This window comes from Sinocyclocheilus anshuiensis, unplaced genomic scaffold, assembly GCF_001515605.1.
Source record: "Sinocyclocheilus anshuiensis isolate Anshui unplaced genomic scaffold, SAMN03320099.WGS_v1.1 scaffold766, whole genome shotgun sequence".
In the NCBI taxonomy this organism is placed as follows: Eukaryota; Metazoa; Chordata; class Actinopteri; order Cypriniformes; family Cyprinidae; genus Sinocyclocheilus; species Sinocyclocheilus anshuiensis.
The window spans coordinates 1,234,192-1,253,066 of record NW_015546060.1 but is presented as its reverse complement, the minus strand read 5'-3'; the positions used below and the strand labels follow the sequence as shown (position 1 = coordinate 1,253,066).

The 18,875-nt window shown below is 37.2% G+C and overlaps 1 protein-coding gene across 2 annotated transcripts in view; it reads left to right on the top strand.

The window, feature by feature from the left end:
* nek7 (NIMA-related kinase 7) overlaps window positions 1–18,875 on the top strand; it is a 96,997-nt gene that overhangs the window by 33,597 nt on the left and 44,525 nt on the right. The window contains exons 2-5 of one of the 2 annotated variants that reach the window (XM_016500689.1): window positions 1,989–2,124; window positions 5,483–5,562; window positions 12,641–12,778; window positions 15,563–15,625. In XM_016500689.1, the coding sequence (XP_016356175.1) occupies window positions 5,509–5,562; window positions 12,641–12,778; window positions 15,563–15,625 (255 nt within the window). In that variant the 5' untranslated portion in view covers window positions 1,989–2,124; window positions 5,483–5,508. The remainder of the gene's footprint in view (window positions 1–1,988; window positions 2,125–5,482; window positions 5,563–12,640; window positions 12,779–15,562; window positions 15,626–18,875) is intronic. The other variant, XM_016500688.1, reaches the window with a different exon arrangement.

The window sequence follows — 18,875 nt, the reverse complement described above, 5'->3', positions numbered from 1 at the left end:
GTGTGTTGGCGTGTGTGTATACAGTCGTCTCCAGAGGATGCGGCTCCTGTAATCATTCTTGTTTGGGTGTTTGTGTGCTGATATCATGTGGCATGTTTAATTGATTCTGTTAATGAAGGGTGTTGGATGGAAACCGCTGATGCCCTGAAGTCATTTTGACACGGAATAGGTCAATCAAAGAAGCCTTGCTGCCAGTCTCAATCTGAACTGCGTGAAACTGAATTAGAACTAACCAACAGGGCAACCCATCTCGTGCTGCCACTGGCAAATGCCAGACAGACTCTCTACCAAGAGGTCAAAATTTACTTTTTGACACACCTGCTAGTGCAGAGTGAATTATTGGCCATGAAACTTTACTTTAAATGAATTATCAGCCATAAAACTTGTAATTTACTTCATAATGTTATGTTATATAAAATTTATATATTGTGCATGTATCTAAATGAATGAATTCTGCTGTTAACTAGGGATATAACGATTAACCGCGAGCCGGTTGAAAATCGATTTAAATATGTGACGATTCAAATCGGTTGAGATGCTAAACAAATCGTGATTCAATTAGGGGTAGGAGTTTATATGAATGTATGTCTGAGGGGAACTTACTGTCTTTCGATGGTATTTTTTCTTTTCCTCTTGCCTCTGTATAATGCATATTAAAGTTCATAAGTGCAGCGCTGCTTTGTTTACAGTGGAAACCAAGGAAACGCTTTAAGCGCCACCTGCTGGCAGAGAGTGAATCTGCGTCTCATTCAGCTCGTCTGCTGTTTCTGTTTCATGCAGATATTTTTTATGCATAGTTTCACAAAACTGAAGTCAAACCATTCTGTTGCTTCAAATTTCGAAATTATACAATGTAATTTATATTAAAAACTGCTCATGTTGCATGTATGCAGCATCTGGTTCATGAATAAAATGCAGTGGTTGCCTCTAATTTTAAATGGAAAGAGCACAGACAAAGCCTTAGTTTGTTAATATGAAGAGATTTCTTTTATTTGTGTTACTTATTTATTTGATTGGGGGCTTGTTTTAAAATTTAAATTTAGTTTGGTTATTTACATTTACATTATATTAAAATTTTGTTATTTAGCAAACACTTTTATTCAAAGCGACTAATAAATGAGGACAATAGAAGCAATCAAAACCAACAAAAGAGCAATAATTTACAAGTGCTATATTAGTATATTATTATAGTGTTATATTTCAATTTCACAAAGAAACGTACAGTATTTTGTCCAAGCAATAATAAAAGGACACATTTAATTTATAATTTGTCTTAAATCTCATTTTGTAAATTTTTTTTTTTTTTAAATCGTGAATCGAATTGAATCGGGAAATCTAAATCGTGAATCGAATCGTGAGTTGAGTGAATCGTTACATCCCTACTGTTAACTAAATTCTATTGTTAAGTGAATTTTGGCAGAGAGGGAGAATCAAATATAAATAAATATATAAATAAATGAAACACACATATATAATTGAAATATTACTATATAGAGAGAGAGAGTGTGAGAACGCATTGTAATGTTTTGTTATTTTTTAAAATGACTTAATTTTTAATTACTTTTATTTATTAATTTGACTAATATCAATATTAAAATTAAGACACTAAATTCTATTGTATTAATTTCTACAAGCATTATAGCATTACAGTTTTTTTTATTTTATACAATCATTTTATTGTTTCATATTATAATATGATAATAAGAAATTATTAAAAACATTCTTAATAATAGTCATAATATTAAATACTAAATGTTAATGCTAATGCTGTGATTTTGGAATCACAGCATTAAAATGTACAGTTTTTTAAAAGTTTTATTATACAATTATTTTATTGTTTTGCTCTGAAATGTCACATTAGAAAATTAAAATGGGTTACAAACAGCATTTCATGTTCACTTTAAAAGTCAACAGAGTGATTGAAATTTGATTTGTCACTCTGTTTCACGTAATTGCATAAAATTGTGTTTGTTTTTTTATCATAATAGGGAGACAACAGCAGCGTTGTACATCGCCAACAGGAGTGTCCTTTGACTGCTGTCTCAAACTGCTAATTATTGCCCAGAATTATTCACCTCAGTCGCATTTTGAAGTTTCGTAAAGAAAGAACAAAGAGAGGGTTTCATAAGTATGCTTTTTGGGAGCTCGGGTGTGTTTCATTAATTTAAAAACGTACTCTTCCAGTACTAATGACATACTTGTAGAGTGGCTGTTTAAATGTGTGGCTTTAGCGACTAGTTCTTCCCCAGAGAAAATGCATCACGCAAGCAGTTTCCACAATCCTTAATGTGGAGACAAATTTAGCTAAACTGCAAAAATGGCAAACAGAAACAAATCTTCGGCGGCAACAAACCCTGTCCTGCGCACACTGTCACTCAAATCTCAGTTGTGAGGTTGGTGCTTAATTAGTGTTATTAACCTTCAACAAACCGGGCTGATTTTATTTTGCCATGGTGACAGCTTCAGCTCCATCTCTCCATTCACCGGCATGAGGTATTTTAATTGGCTCGAGCTCCTCGATCCACTCAGCCCTGACAACGCGCTTAGACGGACGTTCAACACGGTGAGCGACATGTAAATGGCCTTTCTATGAAAGGAGTGTTTCTTTTTTTTAACCCTCGCTCATTTTCCTTCAGTACAGTGAGGACACGGTGAGCTCACCCGAGCTGCGTGTCGCAGTGAAGTGACAACCAAGCAATCATTAAAAATTTTGATGGCTGCGGCACACACAGGCCCATCTCCCGGCTTGATGTAAAGAAAAGTGCGCAGCCGTCTTTAGTATTTGCTCACTGTCACCGACGAAAGCTCAGGCCTAATTTATACCTTCTCATCGTCGGCTCTGCAAAGACAACACATCTTCACTGTTTCTTACTTGCACATACGCTTTATTGTGCCCACATTAATGTCTCTGTAGGCTTTCCAGAAGCACTAGACTCAACAGATACTAAGTGCTTTATAGGCGACTGTTATTGAAGGTTTTTGTGTGTGTGTGTGTGTGTGTGTGTGTGTGTGTGTGAAAGTAATGAAGGAATCATTGGGTTGAAATTTGTAGTTAAGCGACATGTTTTTTCTTTAATTCAGTGGCCAAAAACAGATATCTAGAGAACAGGATGACAGATATAATATTATTTAATGCTACCGAATAAAATGTGCACGTTTTCTGAATTAAATTTGAATTTATTCTAAATGTAAAGTAACAATTTATGCAATTCTTATACTGCCAAAAATATTTGAAAACAAAATATCCATTTTTCATTGACAAGGTTGTTGTATGTTGTTTCTGGTACTCGATGGAATGACCACTTGTTGTTAATTAGTTAACTAATTAGCTAATTGGCAGATGCCGATGATAAGGGTTGCAATTAATCTGTAAATGTGCACTAGGTTTGGATCACTTTGGGCCTGTTTTCACCTGGTCACTTCATGCGTTTTTTCTGATCGGATAGCTATCCGATCGTGAAAAGACCAGGTGTAAATGCCCTCCAAAACGCATTCGAGACTAATATAAATCCAATTGCTATAACCACTTCAGGAGGTGGTCTGGGCCGCATTCCAGATGAAACTGGACAAGTGTAAATGCATCTGGTTGTTGAAACCACATGTAAATTTTACTCCTCCCAAAATGATAAAATAATAAACGTGTGAGAGCGTTATAGGCTATATGACATTAGTCAGACTGCGCTAATGCAACACGCATCGCTGCGGACGAGTAGCTGAGTATCTCTTCAGCAAGCTGACGTGCAAACTGCCGCAAATGAAACTGAAAGTAAGACACAGATGTTCAACACACAATCATCATAATTAAAAGTAGTAAGACAAACTTATCTTCCCAGTGCTGATGCTGCGCGCTCTCTTATTGCGGTCTTTGATCTTGAAATGAGCTGATAATTAATAAAATGCAGCGCTTATCTTTTGATTTTGTTGACGTGAACTCCGTTAAATTTAAATATAGTGCGGGAATTGAAGATTGGATTTATATCCGTTTTGCGACAACACATTTATGTGGCCAAGTGTAAATGGAAACGTTTTAACAAATCAGATAGATATCCGATCAGCGAAAACGCATGAAATGACTAGGTGTAAACAGGCCCTTTAAGTCCACACAGTTGTTCACTTATAATGTGCATTGAAAATGTTTATGGTCCATTTTAGCAGACGGAGATTTGCATTTTTTTTTTTTTTTTTTACCAGATTTTTAGTGAGAAGCACATTAAAAGTGTTGCCAAGTACACACTGAAACTTGAAGTTCTTCTTTCAGTTTTAAGCCAAAATAAAGGTTGTTTTAACAAAATTTAAAATGAAGGATAGATAGATAGATAGATAGATAGATAGATAGATAGTCAGAAGGAATCAGCTGCTAGTTTGTAGTGTTTGCTGAACATACTATATGTGTTTCTGTTGATGTAAATGTGATTTTCTTTTGGTTCTTGTTGCCTTGATATCTAAACCAAAGCAATGCAAGATTTTAATTATTTATCATAAAAAAACTGAATATTTAACAGAATAACATTTAAAGGGATGATTCACCCAAAAATGAAAATTCTGTCATTTACATTATGTAAAATGTAAATGATGACAAATTTTCATTTTGTTCCAAACCTGTATGCATTTCTTTCGTCTGTTGAGCACCAAAGAATAGATTTTGGAATAATGTTTGTAACAAAACAATTGATAGTAACCCTTCCATAGTATGGACAAAAATACTATGGAAGTCAATGGCTACAGTCAACCAAAAATGATGATACAGTAACGATATGTAAAATGGGTTCAACTGAAATATTGAGAAGCGGTTCGTTGTTGAGGATCCTCACTAGAACATGACACCCTGAACAGCATAGAGTTTAATTACCTAGTTATTTAAATGTAATTACCGAAACTTCATTTTCAATTTCCAGTTTGGATTTTGACTAAATTAAATCTTTAAAAAATCTCTTAATGGACAAATATCGGCAGATATTTATCAGTATATAACTAACTGACTAATTTAGAGATCATATAACTGATTATAATATTGAGTTTTGGTGGTAGAACTGGTACTGTACCTGCTGTAGTATTGTCCTCTCATCTTCAACTTTAATTGTGTGTCTTTTGTATTCTGACCGCACTGTATTTGGTTTCACACATTCAATGTTTTTTTTGGCAATAATTTGCTTTGGTGCTCGATAAATGGGCTACTGGTTTTAACAACTGAGTTTTACCATTCAATTTGAAAGGTCTCCAGTGCCGTGGCTCTTTGACAGGTCTCATTAGCACAATGGGTGTCGTGTTCTCAGCGGATCGGGTTCCTCGGGCGAGGTGACGCTGGCCGACTGTTTCCACGGCAGCGTATGATTGTCAGGAGCGCTGCTCCGGACCCTAATTCTATTACCGGATTCACACGTCCGCCTTCACTGGAGATTATTACAAGGAGGGAGGGTTTGTTCCTGTGGCCGTGCCAGGAATGGTCGATGCATCATATTTTGTTTGTTTGTTTGTTTTACAGGGGTGTAAGGGACTGCTGCTGTCACGATGGACGCCCAATCACAAGGCCAGCAGCCTCCAGTGCCAGTGTTTCAGCCACAGGTTTGTGTACTCTCATACATAAACACAAACATGCATACAGTCTAGCCAAACTTTCTTTGTAATCCCGTTATATAGTCGTTCTACAAAGCCACTTGAGGTTTTTTTTAGTGTCTACCATCCTGACTCACCTCCTGCTTGCTTAGCAGCATGTAGCACGAGCCTGTCGCCCTCTTCCACATCTGCCCCCGTCAAATATCTCCGTGTCTGTCAATCCACCCGCAGAGAGACAGGCGGCGGTCTGCTCCGGCTGTCTCTCCGCTGTGCCGGGTGAGAGGTGATAATGAGATTCTGCTCTCTGCACAAGCAACGTTTCTTGCACACAGGAGCCGTCATGTGTTTCCAGTACCAGAGACAGAGGTGTTAGAAATCTGCTGCTTTTAGCAGTCTTTTGCTCTCTCTCTTCCTCATTCGCTCTCTTAATCTCTCTTTTGTCGTACTTCCTTTTCACACCCTCCAGACTAATTCCCTCCAATCATCCGACTCCATTATTGTAAGTCGTCTTGTGGTAGGTCATGAGTTATGTTCAAATTAGAACATAATGTTTTGTTTTTTTTACTGAGTAATCACTGCCGATACCAGCCTTTGGAATCTTCATTTGATTATCAAATACAATAAAAGTTTTTATTTATTTTACATGAGGAGCATCTTTCTTGTACTGTATGTGTAAATCAGTCATCATTAACCAGTTTTTTTATTTTTACTGTGGATATTTTATTATAGAAGAGCTAAACAGAGAAACTTGCCTTGTGAAAGAGAAACTTTACTTTGCGTTTTTCATCTGGTGAAAATAAATAAAAAAATTTCATTTGGTCAATATAAAAACATCATCTGGTGATTGCTTGAGTCTAGGCCTAAATGATTTCTCTGTCATTGTTTATATGTATTAAAGTTATTTGTATCGTATGATTGAAACACTGGGAATTAAAATGATATAACCATTAATAATGCACTGTTGATAATTAGTGCTCGTATTTACTTGTTCATAAATGTTCCCTTTAGTGTTGTCACGGTACCAAAATTTCAGTATTCGGTATTTAAGAAGAGGTTGCCAGGTTTTCACAACAAAACCCGCCCAATCGCGTTTCGAGGGGGTCCCCGTTAAAAATCGCGTTCCGGGGATAAAATACGCGTGTTTTGGCGGGGTTCCCCTGGTAATTCGCATTCCAGGGGCTAAATATCACGTTAATGGGGTCGTTTTTCAACCCGCGGACATGAAAAACAACCCGCGGCAACAGTGTTAAGCAGCCCAATTCCGCGGGAAAACCGCGGACTTGGCAACACTGGAAGAGGATAGCTTCCTGATAGCGCATCAAGAACCGGGTTGACCGGGTACCAGTACTTAAGAAAACCTGGTACCGTAACGTTTTCATTTTTTTAGTACCGACTTGGTACCGAAATACCGGGTCTTTTGACAACACTAGTTCCCTTATCAGGAGAGAATAAAAAAAAAAATTAATTAATGCATTAGGTCTTTTTTTTCCTTCAGTGGAAAAGAGCAAGAAATGTTCAAGAACCGTTAACGTAATCAAAGTAATTGACAATTCTAATTAAAAATTATTTGTTTCTGGTATTTTATTTTATTTTATTAGTTCTAAATGAGAATCATACACAATTCAGATTGTAAGCATTTTATTGTTTTTTCCCCCCCAAAAAAAAAAACAAAAAAACCTTGAATCAAGCATTTAGGTTTGACTTTTAATTTTTTTGTTGTGTTTTTTCCCCAAGAAAATAAGAGTAATCCTTAACCTGTCATGAAGTATTCTATTGCTAGACTTACATTGAGCGTTGCGTTCAAACTTCAAACATCAAATGTCTTATATACATTGATTTATGTTTAAACCTATGTTGAATTTTGCAGATACAGATAACTGATGTGGGGAAAAATGCTAAATCCAGTAGTTTTTAAAATCAGTATGTTTAATGTTTAAATATTTTAAATGGGATGGAACGACCCAAACATAGAGACTACAGGATTCCAGTATTTATGAAATTCCAGATAACATTTTTTAAATGTTTTTACTGGTTTGGTTTCCAATTATTTATGGGAGTTTTGATTAAACAATAAACTGCTTCTGGGATGTCATACGTTTTGGGCTCATGTAGTCTCTTGAAATTTTTTAACTTATTTTATTAAAAGGTATTAGCCAATAAATTGGAATATGGCTTTTTTTAAACATTAGTTATTAGGCAAAATCCAATATCCTTTGACCTTCAGTGAGACATTGAATGGTCTTGTACTAAATCTGGTTGTTTAATACAGCCAGGCGGTGAAAACTACAGGCCCACCGTCATCAAAAAAGCATGAGAGACATTTGACATTAGTTTGAACGCAACACTCAAGGTAAGTCTGGCGATGGATTACACCATGACAGCTTAAGAGAATGACTTTTACAAGACTCTCAACAAGCATCCAAGATCGACTTGTATTCCCTTGGAAGAAAAAAAAGCAACCAAAAATGCTGAATTGTGTATGCAATCACGCATACGCTGGTATCATATCTTCAAGTCCCCAAGGTTTCATGGATATGCATAGGAGATGCCGGATGAGCTGGTAAGGCGTACATATTTGATGGCGCATTTGCTCTCTGAGCGAGTGGGAGGGCGAGATCTTCAGATCAGATTTTAATCGTCACGGCAGATTTTTCAACAAAGCAAAATCCCCTTGTAAAGCAAAGGCTTTAAATACTGGAGCAGTAGAGGTTGTTGAAGAGGTGTGGGGTGAAGGAGGTATAACCCACCACCAACATCACCACCACCAAGCCCGTCTTGCTACTCTACCACCTCTTCAGCGCTTCGGTTGTCCTTTCCTTGGCAGCCGCTGGCAGTGTTGTGCTGTCAGCTCACACCTAGTCTCCATACTGCTGCCGTCCCATCCTCCGTCATTCTCCTCCTCCTATCTCGCATCCCCTGTCATGCGGCCACATGTCTGCATTTCTCTTTTTACACTTGTGTCACCAGTGGCCAACCCTCCATCCTTTGCTGTTGCTTCTGTGATGTGTTGTCGCTTTCAGTCATTTACCCAGCATGCTCTGCTGCATCTTCTGTCCCCTCTGACCTTTTTTTTATTTAACCAAAGCGGCGGTTCAAGACTAAAGCCCAAAATATACTTAGTTTTTTACACATACATTAGTGGAGTACCCATTTACTGTATGTGCGCCGTTAGATTTTTCTAACAAAATCTGCATGGGCAATTTTTTTCCCCTTTTTTTGCGTTCTCAGCCCCTTCCATGTGTACAATGTATGCTCAGTTCGCGCATGCGCTTTGAGATTTTTTTGCAGTAGTTAGTTTGTCCACAAGGTGGCAACATTGCACAGGCCTGTTGTTTCACAGGTAAAAAAAGACCGATGAGATGGAACAACCACGACAATGCAATAACAATAGTCGCTCATGTTGACAAGCTATTATGTAAGGGGTAAAGAGATATGCGCAACTCTAGTTTAAATTAGTACAGAGACATCTTTTTTGATCATGACCTCTGGAGAGAAATAGCGCTAAACAAGGATCAAAACTTTCTAGTGCGCATATTTTGAGCGCTTGTTCGCATCAAAATATAAGTATGCTTTGGGCTTAAAGGTGTGGTCACATTTACCGTTGCTTGTCGAAATTTCACAGGGGCGGAATCCAGTCATTCCAATAGGAATCCATGTGATAAGGAGTTTTGAGTTGGGGCAAAAATGTTCCCTGCACAGATTTTACGTTGGTCACGTGAATTTGCCGCATTGACCAACAGAAAGTTGCTTGGTACGCAAGTGGCTTCTGCATGAGCTGTGCTTTATTATGCACTGCTATGCTATTGACAATAGACAATTTTTTCGTGGGCATTTCACTAATGTGAGTGCATCAAATCTTGGCTCAAAAGTTCCACATCCCAAATCAAGACATTCTTGGCCCCTTCTTTCCCACCTCTGTGCTAGTGTTAATTTCGTCAGCGAAGACTTTGACAAAATGCTTGTTGACATTACCATTGTTTAGCGAAATTTTGCAAGCAATATTAAGTCATTTCGATAGAAATCTGCACGATCGGGAGTTTCGCGTGATGGAGAAAAAGTTCCCCATGCAGATGTCGCTCATTCAAGTTGGTCACACTAATTGCCACACTGACCAACAGAAAGCGGCTTGGTTTGAAAGTAACTTCTATGTGAGCTGTACTTCATGCATCAGTACAGTACACTATTGACAACAGGCAGACTTTTTGCCCGCAAAATTTCGCTGATATTTCACTAATGTGACCGCATCTTATTGTAAAGATTTGCGTCAAAGTTGTTCGGCATCCCAATTCAAGGCGTTCTTGGCCCCTTTCCTCTGACCTCCGTGCATTATTTTTGTTTTCTCTGCTTCACGCAGAGTGGCAACGAGACCTTTGAGCTCCCGCCCCTCCTGCAAGCTGCAATCTGTACAAACCGTGTCACTCCGCTGTCGAGTGACCCTGGCGGTCGTGGAGATCCTCGGCTGCTGCGGTTTATCTCGTGCCAGCTCAGTGCTCTAAGTTGTGTGACAGCGCAAAGCCACGGATGAGACAAGCTGTCAGTCAGGGCGCCCCTGCTGCCCTTTGAAGGCGAGGCCAGGGGGCAGAAAGGTGCCGCAAATGGCCTGTGAAGTTTACATACACTGCCCACTGCTAAACAGATTACCTCTAATGAAGTGTCTGGAGCTCAGGCCGTGTCAGGCCTAATCCTGGCTGGCAGTGCGTCCCTTCGGCTGCCAAAAAAACCGCCACCCTCTGGCCTCCTCCAGCCGCTATGCCGGCCTACTCGGCGCTGGGAGGTGCCCGTCGTTAATCAGGCCGGACAGTGCACGAGCTGACATGCAAATGTAGGTCATTGCATATGTAAATGTGTGATTAGCGAGCCGCATGCCAGAACACATTAGCTCGACTTTGCTCTCAGCATGCGCTTGTCATGCCGCTTTAGAGGCTCATGCTAACATTTGTCAAGCGACCATGCGGGGAGTGAAAGCAATGCCTTGGCCCTCTGTGGACCATCCGCTGCTGACCAAATCAACATGATACATATGTATCATCTATGGGTCAATGACAAATAAGAGTGTCCACAATAAACAAAAGCAAAATCTTTTAAAAATCTAGTCTGAAGCACAAAGGCAAAGTTCTTATAAATGCACTCTTTGTGTTTATGTGGGTATCATATGGTTTTGAAAATTATGTATGCTATTTTCAAAAGTTTAAATTTCATGTCTCTAAATCATTTGGTGTAACTTAAGAATAATGTAAATATTTTCTAAGGTAAAAAGTTTTTTTTACACAAATATTACGTATTATTAATTATGTATTAATTAATGTATATAATATGTATCATTAATTGCACCACATGACGTTTGCGTGGGTCCTTTATGATGTAATTTCCTGTTTTGTTTTCCTGCACCCCATGGTTTTTATTTGGCTGATGAAAGTGAAGCAGTTATTGATTTATATTATATAAATATATATTTTTATGATTTTTTTTAATGTAATTAAAAATAAAGAATTGTAATCCTTTAATCAGTGTTATTTTAGCATTATTTATATACTATTATAATTTTTTAAGTTAGCAACAATTCTCATTTTCATTATTAATGTTTTAATCTAGTATTTCGATTTTAATTAACAAAAACAATTTTAATAGTTTTAGCTTTAGTAAACGATAACACTATTGTTAATGAATACATGTGTCATTGACCCCCTAGGTGTTTTATTTATTTTTATTTTTTCTTGGTTTGTATAACCATAAAAAAACACAAATTTTCCAACTTGTTATTGTGCTCAAATAACCATTTTTTCATAAGCCTCTCTGGATTTGACACAAGATAACTGCATGTTGCCGAGAAACCTGGTGTCTTGGATATTAGCTTGATATTGTTAAATTTAGTCAGATCCAGCTTTTTTCTCTTCACTGCGGTGGCAGAAAGAGAGCGCTGCTTCTGCTGCACCAGATGTGTCCCTGGAAGAAGGGGCTGAGAGCGCGTTGTCACATTGAAAAACAAGCTACCTCAGTGTGTTAATTGGATGGGGCAATTCTTTGGCTCACACCTTTTTTTTTCCCTTAAAGCTGTCAAGTTAGAAAACAATGAAATTCTTAAATTGGTCGCCCCTTGATCTACATCCACCCCTCCGGTGTCTAGTCAAGCTGCAGTGCTTCCTGCAACTCATTTATTTCAGTTCAACCCATTATATATATCAGACAGTTTTACACAATAATGATGATGGATTTGACAGATCGTCCAAGTATTCTGGTATTGTAAGAAAGACATGGATGACGTTCACATCAAGTTGTTGTTTGTTGCTATTACTGAATATCCTAATGGATGAATGTTTCGGGGAGTTGAGCGAAACTTAAGCTTAATATGGAATCATAACATGAAAATATATTCCATGACTATAAATAAAAGCGATTTAGCATGTTTACAAGAATAGGTTTGTGTCATCCTGCCCCTCCCTTTCGCATCTTCACGATGTAATTTGCCTTCAAGGTCGTCTTATGGCCATCCTTGGGTAGTTTGCCACGACATATTGCATTCCACTATCTGTCACCTCCATTTGCCAGAATGTTTGCGGGATTAAAGTTTACACTCGAAAAGCCTCTAAAGGTCAGAGTGTTAATTTATTTAATTGCTCACACCATCTCCGAGGGGCTAATTCTGGGTTTTGTTTAGATTTTTAATTTTAGAGCGCAAGTGTATTCTTGGGAAGAGCACTCTGGGCGGTTTGTCACTAACTGGTCCAGCATAAGTCACTTCAGAAGTAGGGATGTCACCACTCGTCTGATTCATCCAGAAAGTATATGGCAAAGATTAATGTTGCGCTTTGGATTCAAAGTGGATGCTTAATGTTGATTCGTTTCCACACTGTCTCGCCCTGACACATCGCCCTAATGACACCTTTCCCAGATTCCCTCCAGAGTTTTCTTCCTTCTCTTGGTGTATAAATAAAAACAATCATGGAGTTTGGCTCGCAATGGCCGATCTGTGGGGACATGTTTGGTTTGTCATTTTAAGTTTAAGATGAGTGGAAAAGCACAAATGAAAGCTGTGTGATGTGCATTTCGCTTTCTTGAAATGTTCTTGTTTTGTTCTTCATTTTTTCAGAAAATCCAACAGGATATGGGCTATAACAGTTTAGCCAATTTTCACATTGAAAAAAAGATTGGAAGAGGACAGTTCAGCGAGGTTTATCGAGCTACATACATGCTAGACCATACACCAGTAGCTTTGAAAAAAGTGCAGGTAAGAACTTTTCATGCTGTATGTCTTTATTTGTGAAATAAGTATATTTTACAGTCTCTGCAATGAAAATTTTTTGTGTATGTTTTATATCAGTAAAGTCTGGTGTAAACATTTCATTACTTGAAATAAAATAAACGCTACCTGAAATAAAAATAAAATTAAAAAAATCGTTTTTTTTTCTGCTACTTGTCAAAGCAACTAAAATAACTAAAACTAAAATTAAAAAAAAATGTAGAAAAAAATAGTAAAAATGACAAAACAACAAAATGACTAAAACTTAAATATAAATGGAAAATACATTTAAAAAAAAAACTATAATAGTATATCAGCGATACCAAAATAACTCTCATTATAGCTAACTATATTAGGTGTTTTAGCCAGAAATATATACATATTTTTTTATTTATTTTTTATAACATTTTATAATATTGCTTGATAAGTTTAAATTATTAAATGTTAATATTGTGATTACATTTTTTACAGTGTATTGATTTGTAAAAATTTTAATTGCATACACTTAACATTGTTAATATCACAATTTAATAATGTTGTTAAGCATTTTTAATTAGCAAAGTTATTGCAATTAAATGTATTGTAAATATTTAGTTGCGATATTATCAATTTTAAGCCTGTATAATTAACAAAATAATTGCAAATAAATATATAGTAATATTTGGTATGTCATCAGATTCTATTGAATGCTGAAGCATAAAGCTGAACTGCCTAAAAGCCACTCTGAGAGATTCATGTTTGGATGGCAGTTTATTGTAGTTTGTGTTTTGATTAATTTGTTCTGCTGCAACACACGATTACACAGCTGAAGGAAATTGATAAAAAAAATTGTATATGACTTTAATCCAAAGTCAGTGGCTAAGTGAATCAGTTTATTTAAAATTAATTAATACATTTTTTATTGGAACATTAAGTCATGAATTTCGCATAACAAAAACAATATTATAAGGTAAAACAGTACTGGATTGACTGATTGGAAAGCACCAAAACACTCATCAATACATTTATGCAAATTTTGTTTGAACAGAAGCAGGCATCTGATTGACTTTTGCGCTGATAATCACGATTGAATCTGTTTCTTTTCCTGCTATAAAACATATTCACAGACACAGCCAGCACAAAAAAAGCTCCACAGTTTCCTCCGGATGTGCAGAGCAGACGTGCTGGAAGAAATAATTGGCAAGCTCTAGATTAAAAGACTGGTCCCTGGTTACCATCGCTTCTGCTTTCTTAACACACACAGCGGTCGACTCCGTCACTACCACTGACTTTATCAACACTAATGATGAGCCCAGAAACAATTGGCATTTTTGTATATGCCATTAAAAATGACAGGTAGAAACAGTCTTTACTCAGTGAATATTTCCCATAATGCAGTTCATTAATGCCACTTGTTGTGTTCTTATAGTATTGACTTGAATGCAAACTTTAGAGCAATGCAGATTTTTGGAGATCAACTATCAACTTCAATCTCTATGATTTTGTACATGGTTCAACGCTGTCAGGTTGGAGATCCACTATGGGCAACATTTCCACCTTTTGTGATTAGGATAATTATTATAGGCGATGTTTCCTGACGCAAATGTTGTGCAACCCTGATTGCACGAAGGAAGAATGTAATATTTGGAATAGTTTCATTCTCTTTAGGTTTGAAAGTTTTGGCTTGATTTTTAGACTTTTGCCTTGAGATACTTGTAACATTTTCTGTTTGCTTTTTACACTGTGTGCTTTATTATAATCTGGACAGACATGATCAAATCTAACAGATACATCTAACATACTGTCGGCATAATCAGCTTTGATATTCTAAAACGGCACAAACAAGCTTGTTTTACAACAAGTACGACATAATTTAAAGTCAGCCCGTTATAGCAAAATAAATTGTGTTATCAATGCGAACATGAAACTTTTCTTTTTAATTTAAGTAATTAAAAATATTCATGTAGTTGTATTTAAATAAAAAAAAAAGTATTAAATATAAGATAAATGTATTAATACAAATAAATAAAAAGTATATAAATATTAATTTGTAATAAATAAAAAGATAAGAGTGCAAATAAATAAATTCAAATAGATTCAATAAATAATTACATGTGTTAATTAATACAAATAAAGATAAAAATAATTAGTAATAAATTAAAAGATAATTAAATTAATACAAATAAATAAATACATGCTAAGACCAATAAATTAATCAATACAAATAAATAAATAAATAAATGAATAAATTAGTAATGCAAATAAATACAGAAAATCAAAAGATAGAAAATACAGTATTTACTTAGTAAATAAAGTCAAATTAATTAATTGAAAGATGAATTAATTAATATGGTTAAATAAATAAATATTGATTTGAGTTGCAAGGAGGAGGAAAGCATGAAGTGATAAGACTGGTCATTGTGCAAAAGTATTTGACTGCCAAGTGCTGTTATTGACCAATTAGAAGCATTTAAATGTTAAGTAATATTAGAAGTATTTTGGAGAAACATTAAATAAAATTGGATGACCTAAAAATGAACCCTGAGAACTCGCACAGTTCTCCTGACCCATTAACGCAGGTTATTCTGGGAAAATAGGGACGCTTGAGGCAGCAGGGGTGTAGATGTGCTGGGGCAGGAGTTTGGGGGTCCTGGGTTTCAGTGTGACTTACCCCCTCCTTCTTGCTCTACCACCCTGTACCAGTAACATTTTTACTTGCTTTTTCTTTTTCTGTCTTTGTGTCATACCCTCTTTCTCCTTTCTCTTTCTCTCTCCCTTTTGATCTTTTGATAGATATTCGACTTGATGGATGCCAAAGCTCGGCAAGATTGCATCAAAGAAATAGATCTCCTGAAGGTAAGAAACCAGAGAAAAGAGAGACCGACACCATGTGCCGCTATTAGGATCTCTAAAGGTGCCTCTGCCGAGACCTGATGAGAGAGAGAGAGCGAGAGAGAGAGAGAGAGAGATTCAGAAACAGAAAACAATTGATCTGGATTAGACCTTCAGCTCTTTCTATCTCTCTCTCCCTCTTCCCTGTTCTGCTCTCGCTTTCTGTTAGGCAAGTGCAGAACACGGTCCTTTTTGTGTCGTTCCTTCAGGCCAAGATTTTTTTCTTTTTTTTCTTTTCTTTTTCTTTGCAGTGCCACAAAATAAATTTTTTCGACAATAAGCATTTTAGGCCAGCAGTTTTTCACTTTTTAAATTTGTATTTATTTATTTGGGCACAAAGCCATAAATATGATAAATGGCTTCATATATTTATTAGGGCTGTGCAATTGATCGCATGTGATTGTCATGTGCATCTTGTCAGTAAAGCCGGTTCTGTGATTAGTAGTAAATCTCCACCTGCTTTCAGATGGAGCAGCATTTACTATACAGAGCTGTAGTTCACTGACAAGCTACACAAAATCGTGTTCATAATCGCAGGCGATTTGATCTGCGATTATGAACGCGATATTGCCTAATTGTCAGTGAACTATGGGTCTGTGTAGTAAATGCTGCTCCATCTGAAAGCAGGTGATGGAGATTTACAACTAATCACAGAACCGGCTTTACTGACAAGATGCACATGTTAATCACATGCGATTAATTGCACAGCCCTAATATTTATCTATATATAGCTTTATTAATTCATTATTCATTATAATAATAATAGTAATAATAATTATCATTATTAGATTATTGCGGTCATATTTGAAAAATTATTGATTATTTATTTATTATTTATATATATGTGTGTATTTATTTATGTTGAGTATGTAGGTAAAACAACAACATAAAGGAAATTTAGCACATTCTCCTATGAATCATTTGATGTTTCTTAACATGTTTTTTTTTTATTTTCTAATAAATCGTTTTCATCAAACCACCTTAAACAGGCTGCTGCTTGCGGTAGCACAAGCACTAACGAAAGTTAATGACAACTCCAATAAGAGCTGACGTCTAGCTGATCTGAGGTGTTTGGATTCTCTCTCTGCTCTGTTGTGTCTTTGTATCGGTTGTCGGATAAATCTTCCTTTCCACACACACACGCAAGCGCACACACTTCTCTCTGTGTTGTCATGTTAATTGTTTCAGCTCCGATTGCATCCATTGCGGAGCCAGTTCGCGTTCCATCTCTGTCTGTAGGCATCTTCTTTGAGACAAAATAATTGCTGCCTTTTTCCCCTTGCTATTTTTTTTATATTCTTGTTCTTTTGTATATAAAGTAATAATCTGACAAAAGGGCCATTCACACTTACGGTGATCTCCCGCAACAAAGTGACCCGAAGTCGTGCGTTTTCAACAAGAGTTGACGAATTTCGGCCACATGAATGGCAGCAACGACAAAGTTCAGAACTTCAAATGAGCTTCAAAAGGCTTTGTCTTTGCCCACATGCTGGAATATCATCGATTTCTGAATGATTTTTGTGGCAGCCGACAGTAAAGTGACCCCACGACCTCCAGACTCTTTATGAGAACAGAGAAAGAAGCAAGGTGGCACTTTCAAGCCCCTCTGAGATACCTTTATTCCCACGGGAGGAAGCGAGGTGGCGGGTGAAGAGGTCACGTTGCTGGCGAGGTGATGAAGGTCGGCGTCACGCTCCTTAACAACACTTTGCCAATCGAATGCGCTGGGGGTCAGAGGCTGCCGCAACGCTGGTCGTCCTACCATGTTCCTCCTCCTCTTCCTGTCTCTCATTCACCCCTTTTTTGTCTCCTTTACACAATCATTTCTACTCCAGCGCTAATGAATTCAGTCATTATAACCAGCTCACCTCAAGCTGCTAATAAGCCGTTTGCGTGGAACACAGACTCATGCCTTCTACCTCAGTAGACAAAGCTGGGGAAAAATACGAAAGAGTCGCAAATCAAAATAATGAGGGAGACTGACATGAGCCGCCCCTCCCCGATGTGTCTGTCTATTTGTTTTTCTGTCACTTTGAAACCCCTCCCATTTCCCATCGTAAACAAATTACGATTTGTTATGCGGAAATGTTTTGCTCTTTACGTTTTTTTGCTCTCAACAGAAATCGCAAACACTTGTATCATGTCCGATTTCGTAACCGCCCTCAGTTGATTTCCTCCTCTAATATTGCAATCCATTCGAACCCTCAACTATATTAACATTTCAAGACTTGAGAGGAAGCAACAGGATTGTGAAATTGCTCACTGAACCCACAAGTGTGGCTTCTCATAGTATAATTGTCACTCTAATCGGCCTCGTCGTAAACAGAGGGTTGGCTTAATATTGTTCCCAATGGAAAACAAGAGTGAAATTACAGCGTTTAACGTGATTAAAGTCAACATCACTCAGCGTTTCATGTCCGCCACATTGGATGTGCCAGCTAAGGGAAAGTAAGAATGGGGTTGACACCGTCGGCTGCACTCGCTGCAGCTGTGTGATCCAAAAATACATCTTACGAAAGTTACAGGATGGCGACAGAGGCGCGCACGTCCCCCCTATATCAGTGCCGGGGCATGAACATTTCTTTAATAACCTCTCTGCTGTGTCGCAGCGCGTAGCGGGCAGTGGTGGACAGTAACGGAGTAGTTTTACTTCGTTACTGTACTTAAGTAAATTTTTCAAGTATCTGTACTTTACTGGGGTAGTTTTATTTTGAGTAACTTTAACTTTTACTTCACTAAATTCCAAAGCATAAGATCGTACTTTTTACTTCACTACATTTCATAAAACATATCGTTACTCCTTATAATATATCACGTGCTCCGACACGCAGAAGCGGTGTCTGATTCAAGAACGAGCTGATTCTTTTAAATGAACCTTTTAAAATCGGTTCGCAAATCGCACCAAACGATTCATTCACGAATTAGAATGAACCGATTGCAGTTGTTCTCGAGTCGACAACTCACTGATTCAAATGATCCGTTTAGTGCGAGTCTCCAGTGAACTGAATTCACAAGTAAGAACCGGGAGATGTTGTGAGCGCGCGCGTCTGATGCTGTTAAAAGTAAGTTCCTAATGTCGAATTGTAGGATTAATTATTGTAACTGAAAATCATATTTAGGTCAAAGCTGTCAGTTGTCTGTGAACTAAATCTGCTGTAAAGGGTGATCTGTTTAAGCCCACTGAAATGCTTGAATGCAGACACATTAACATCAG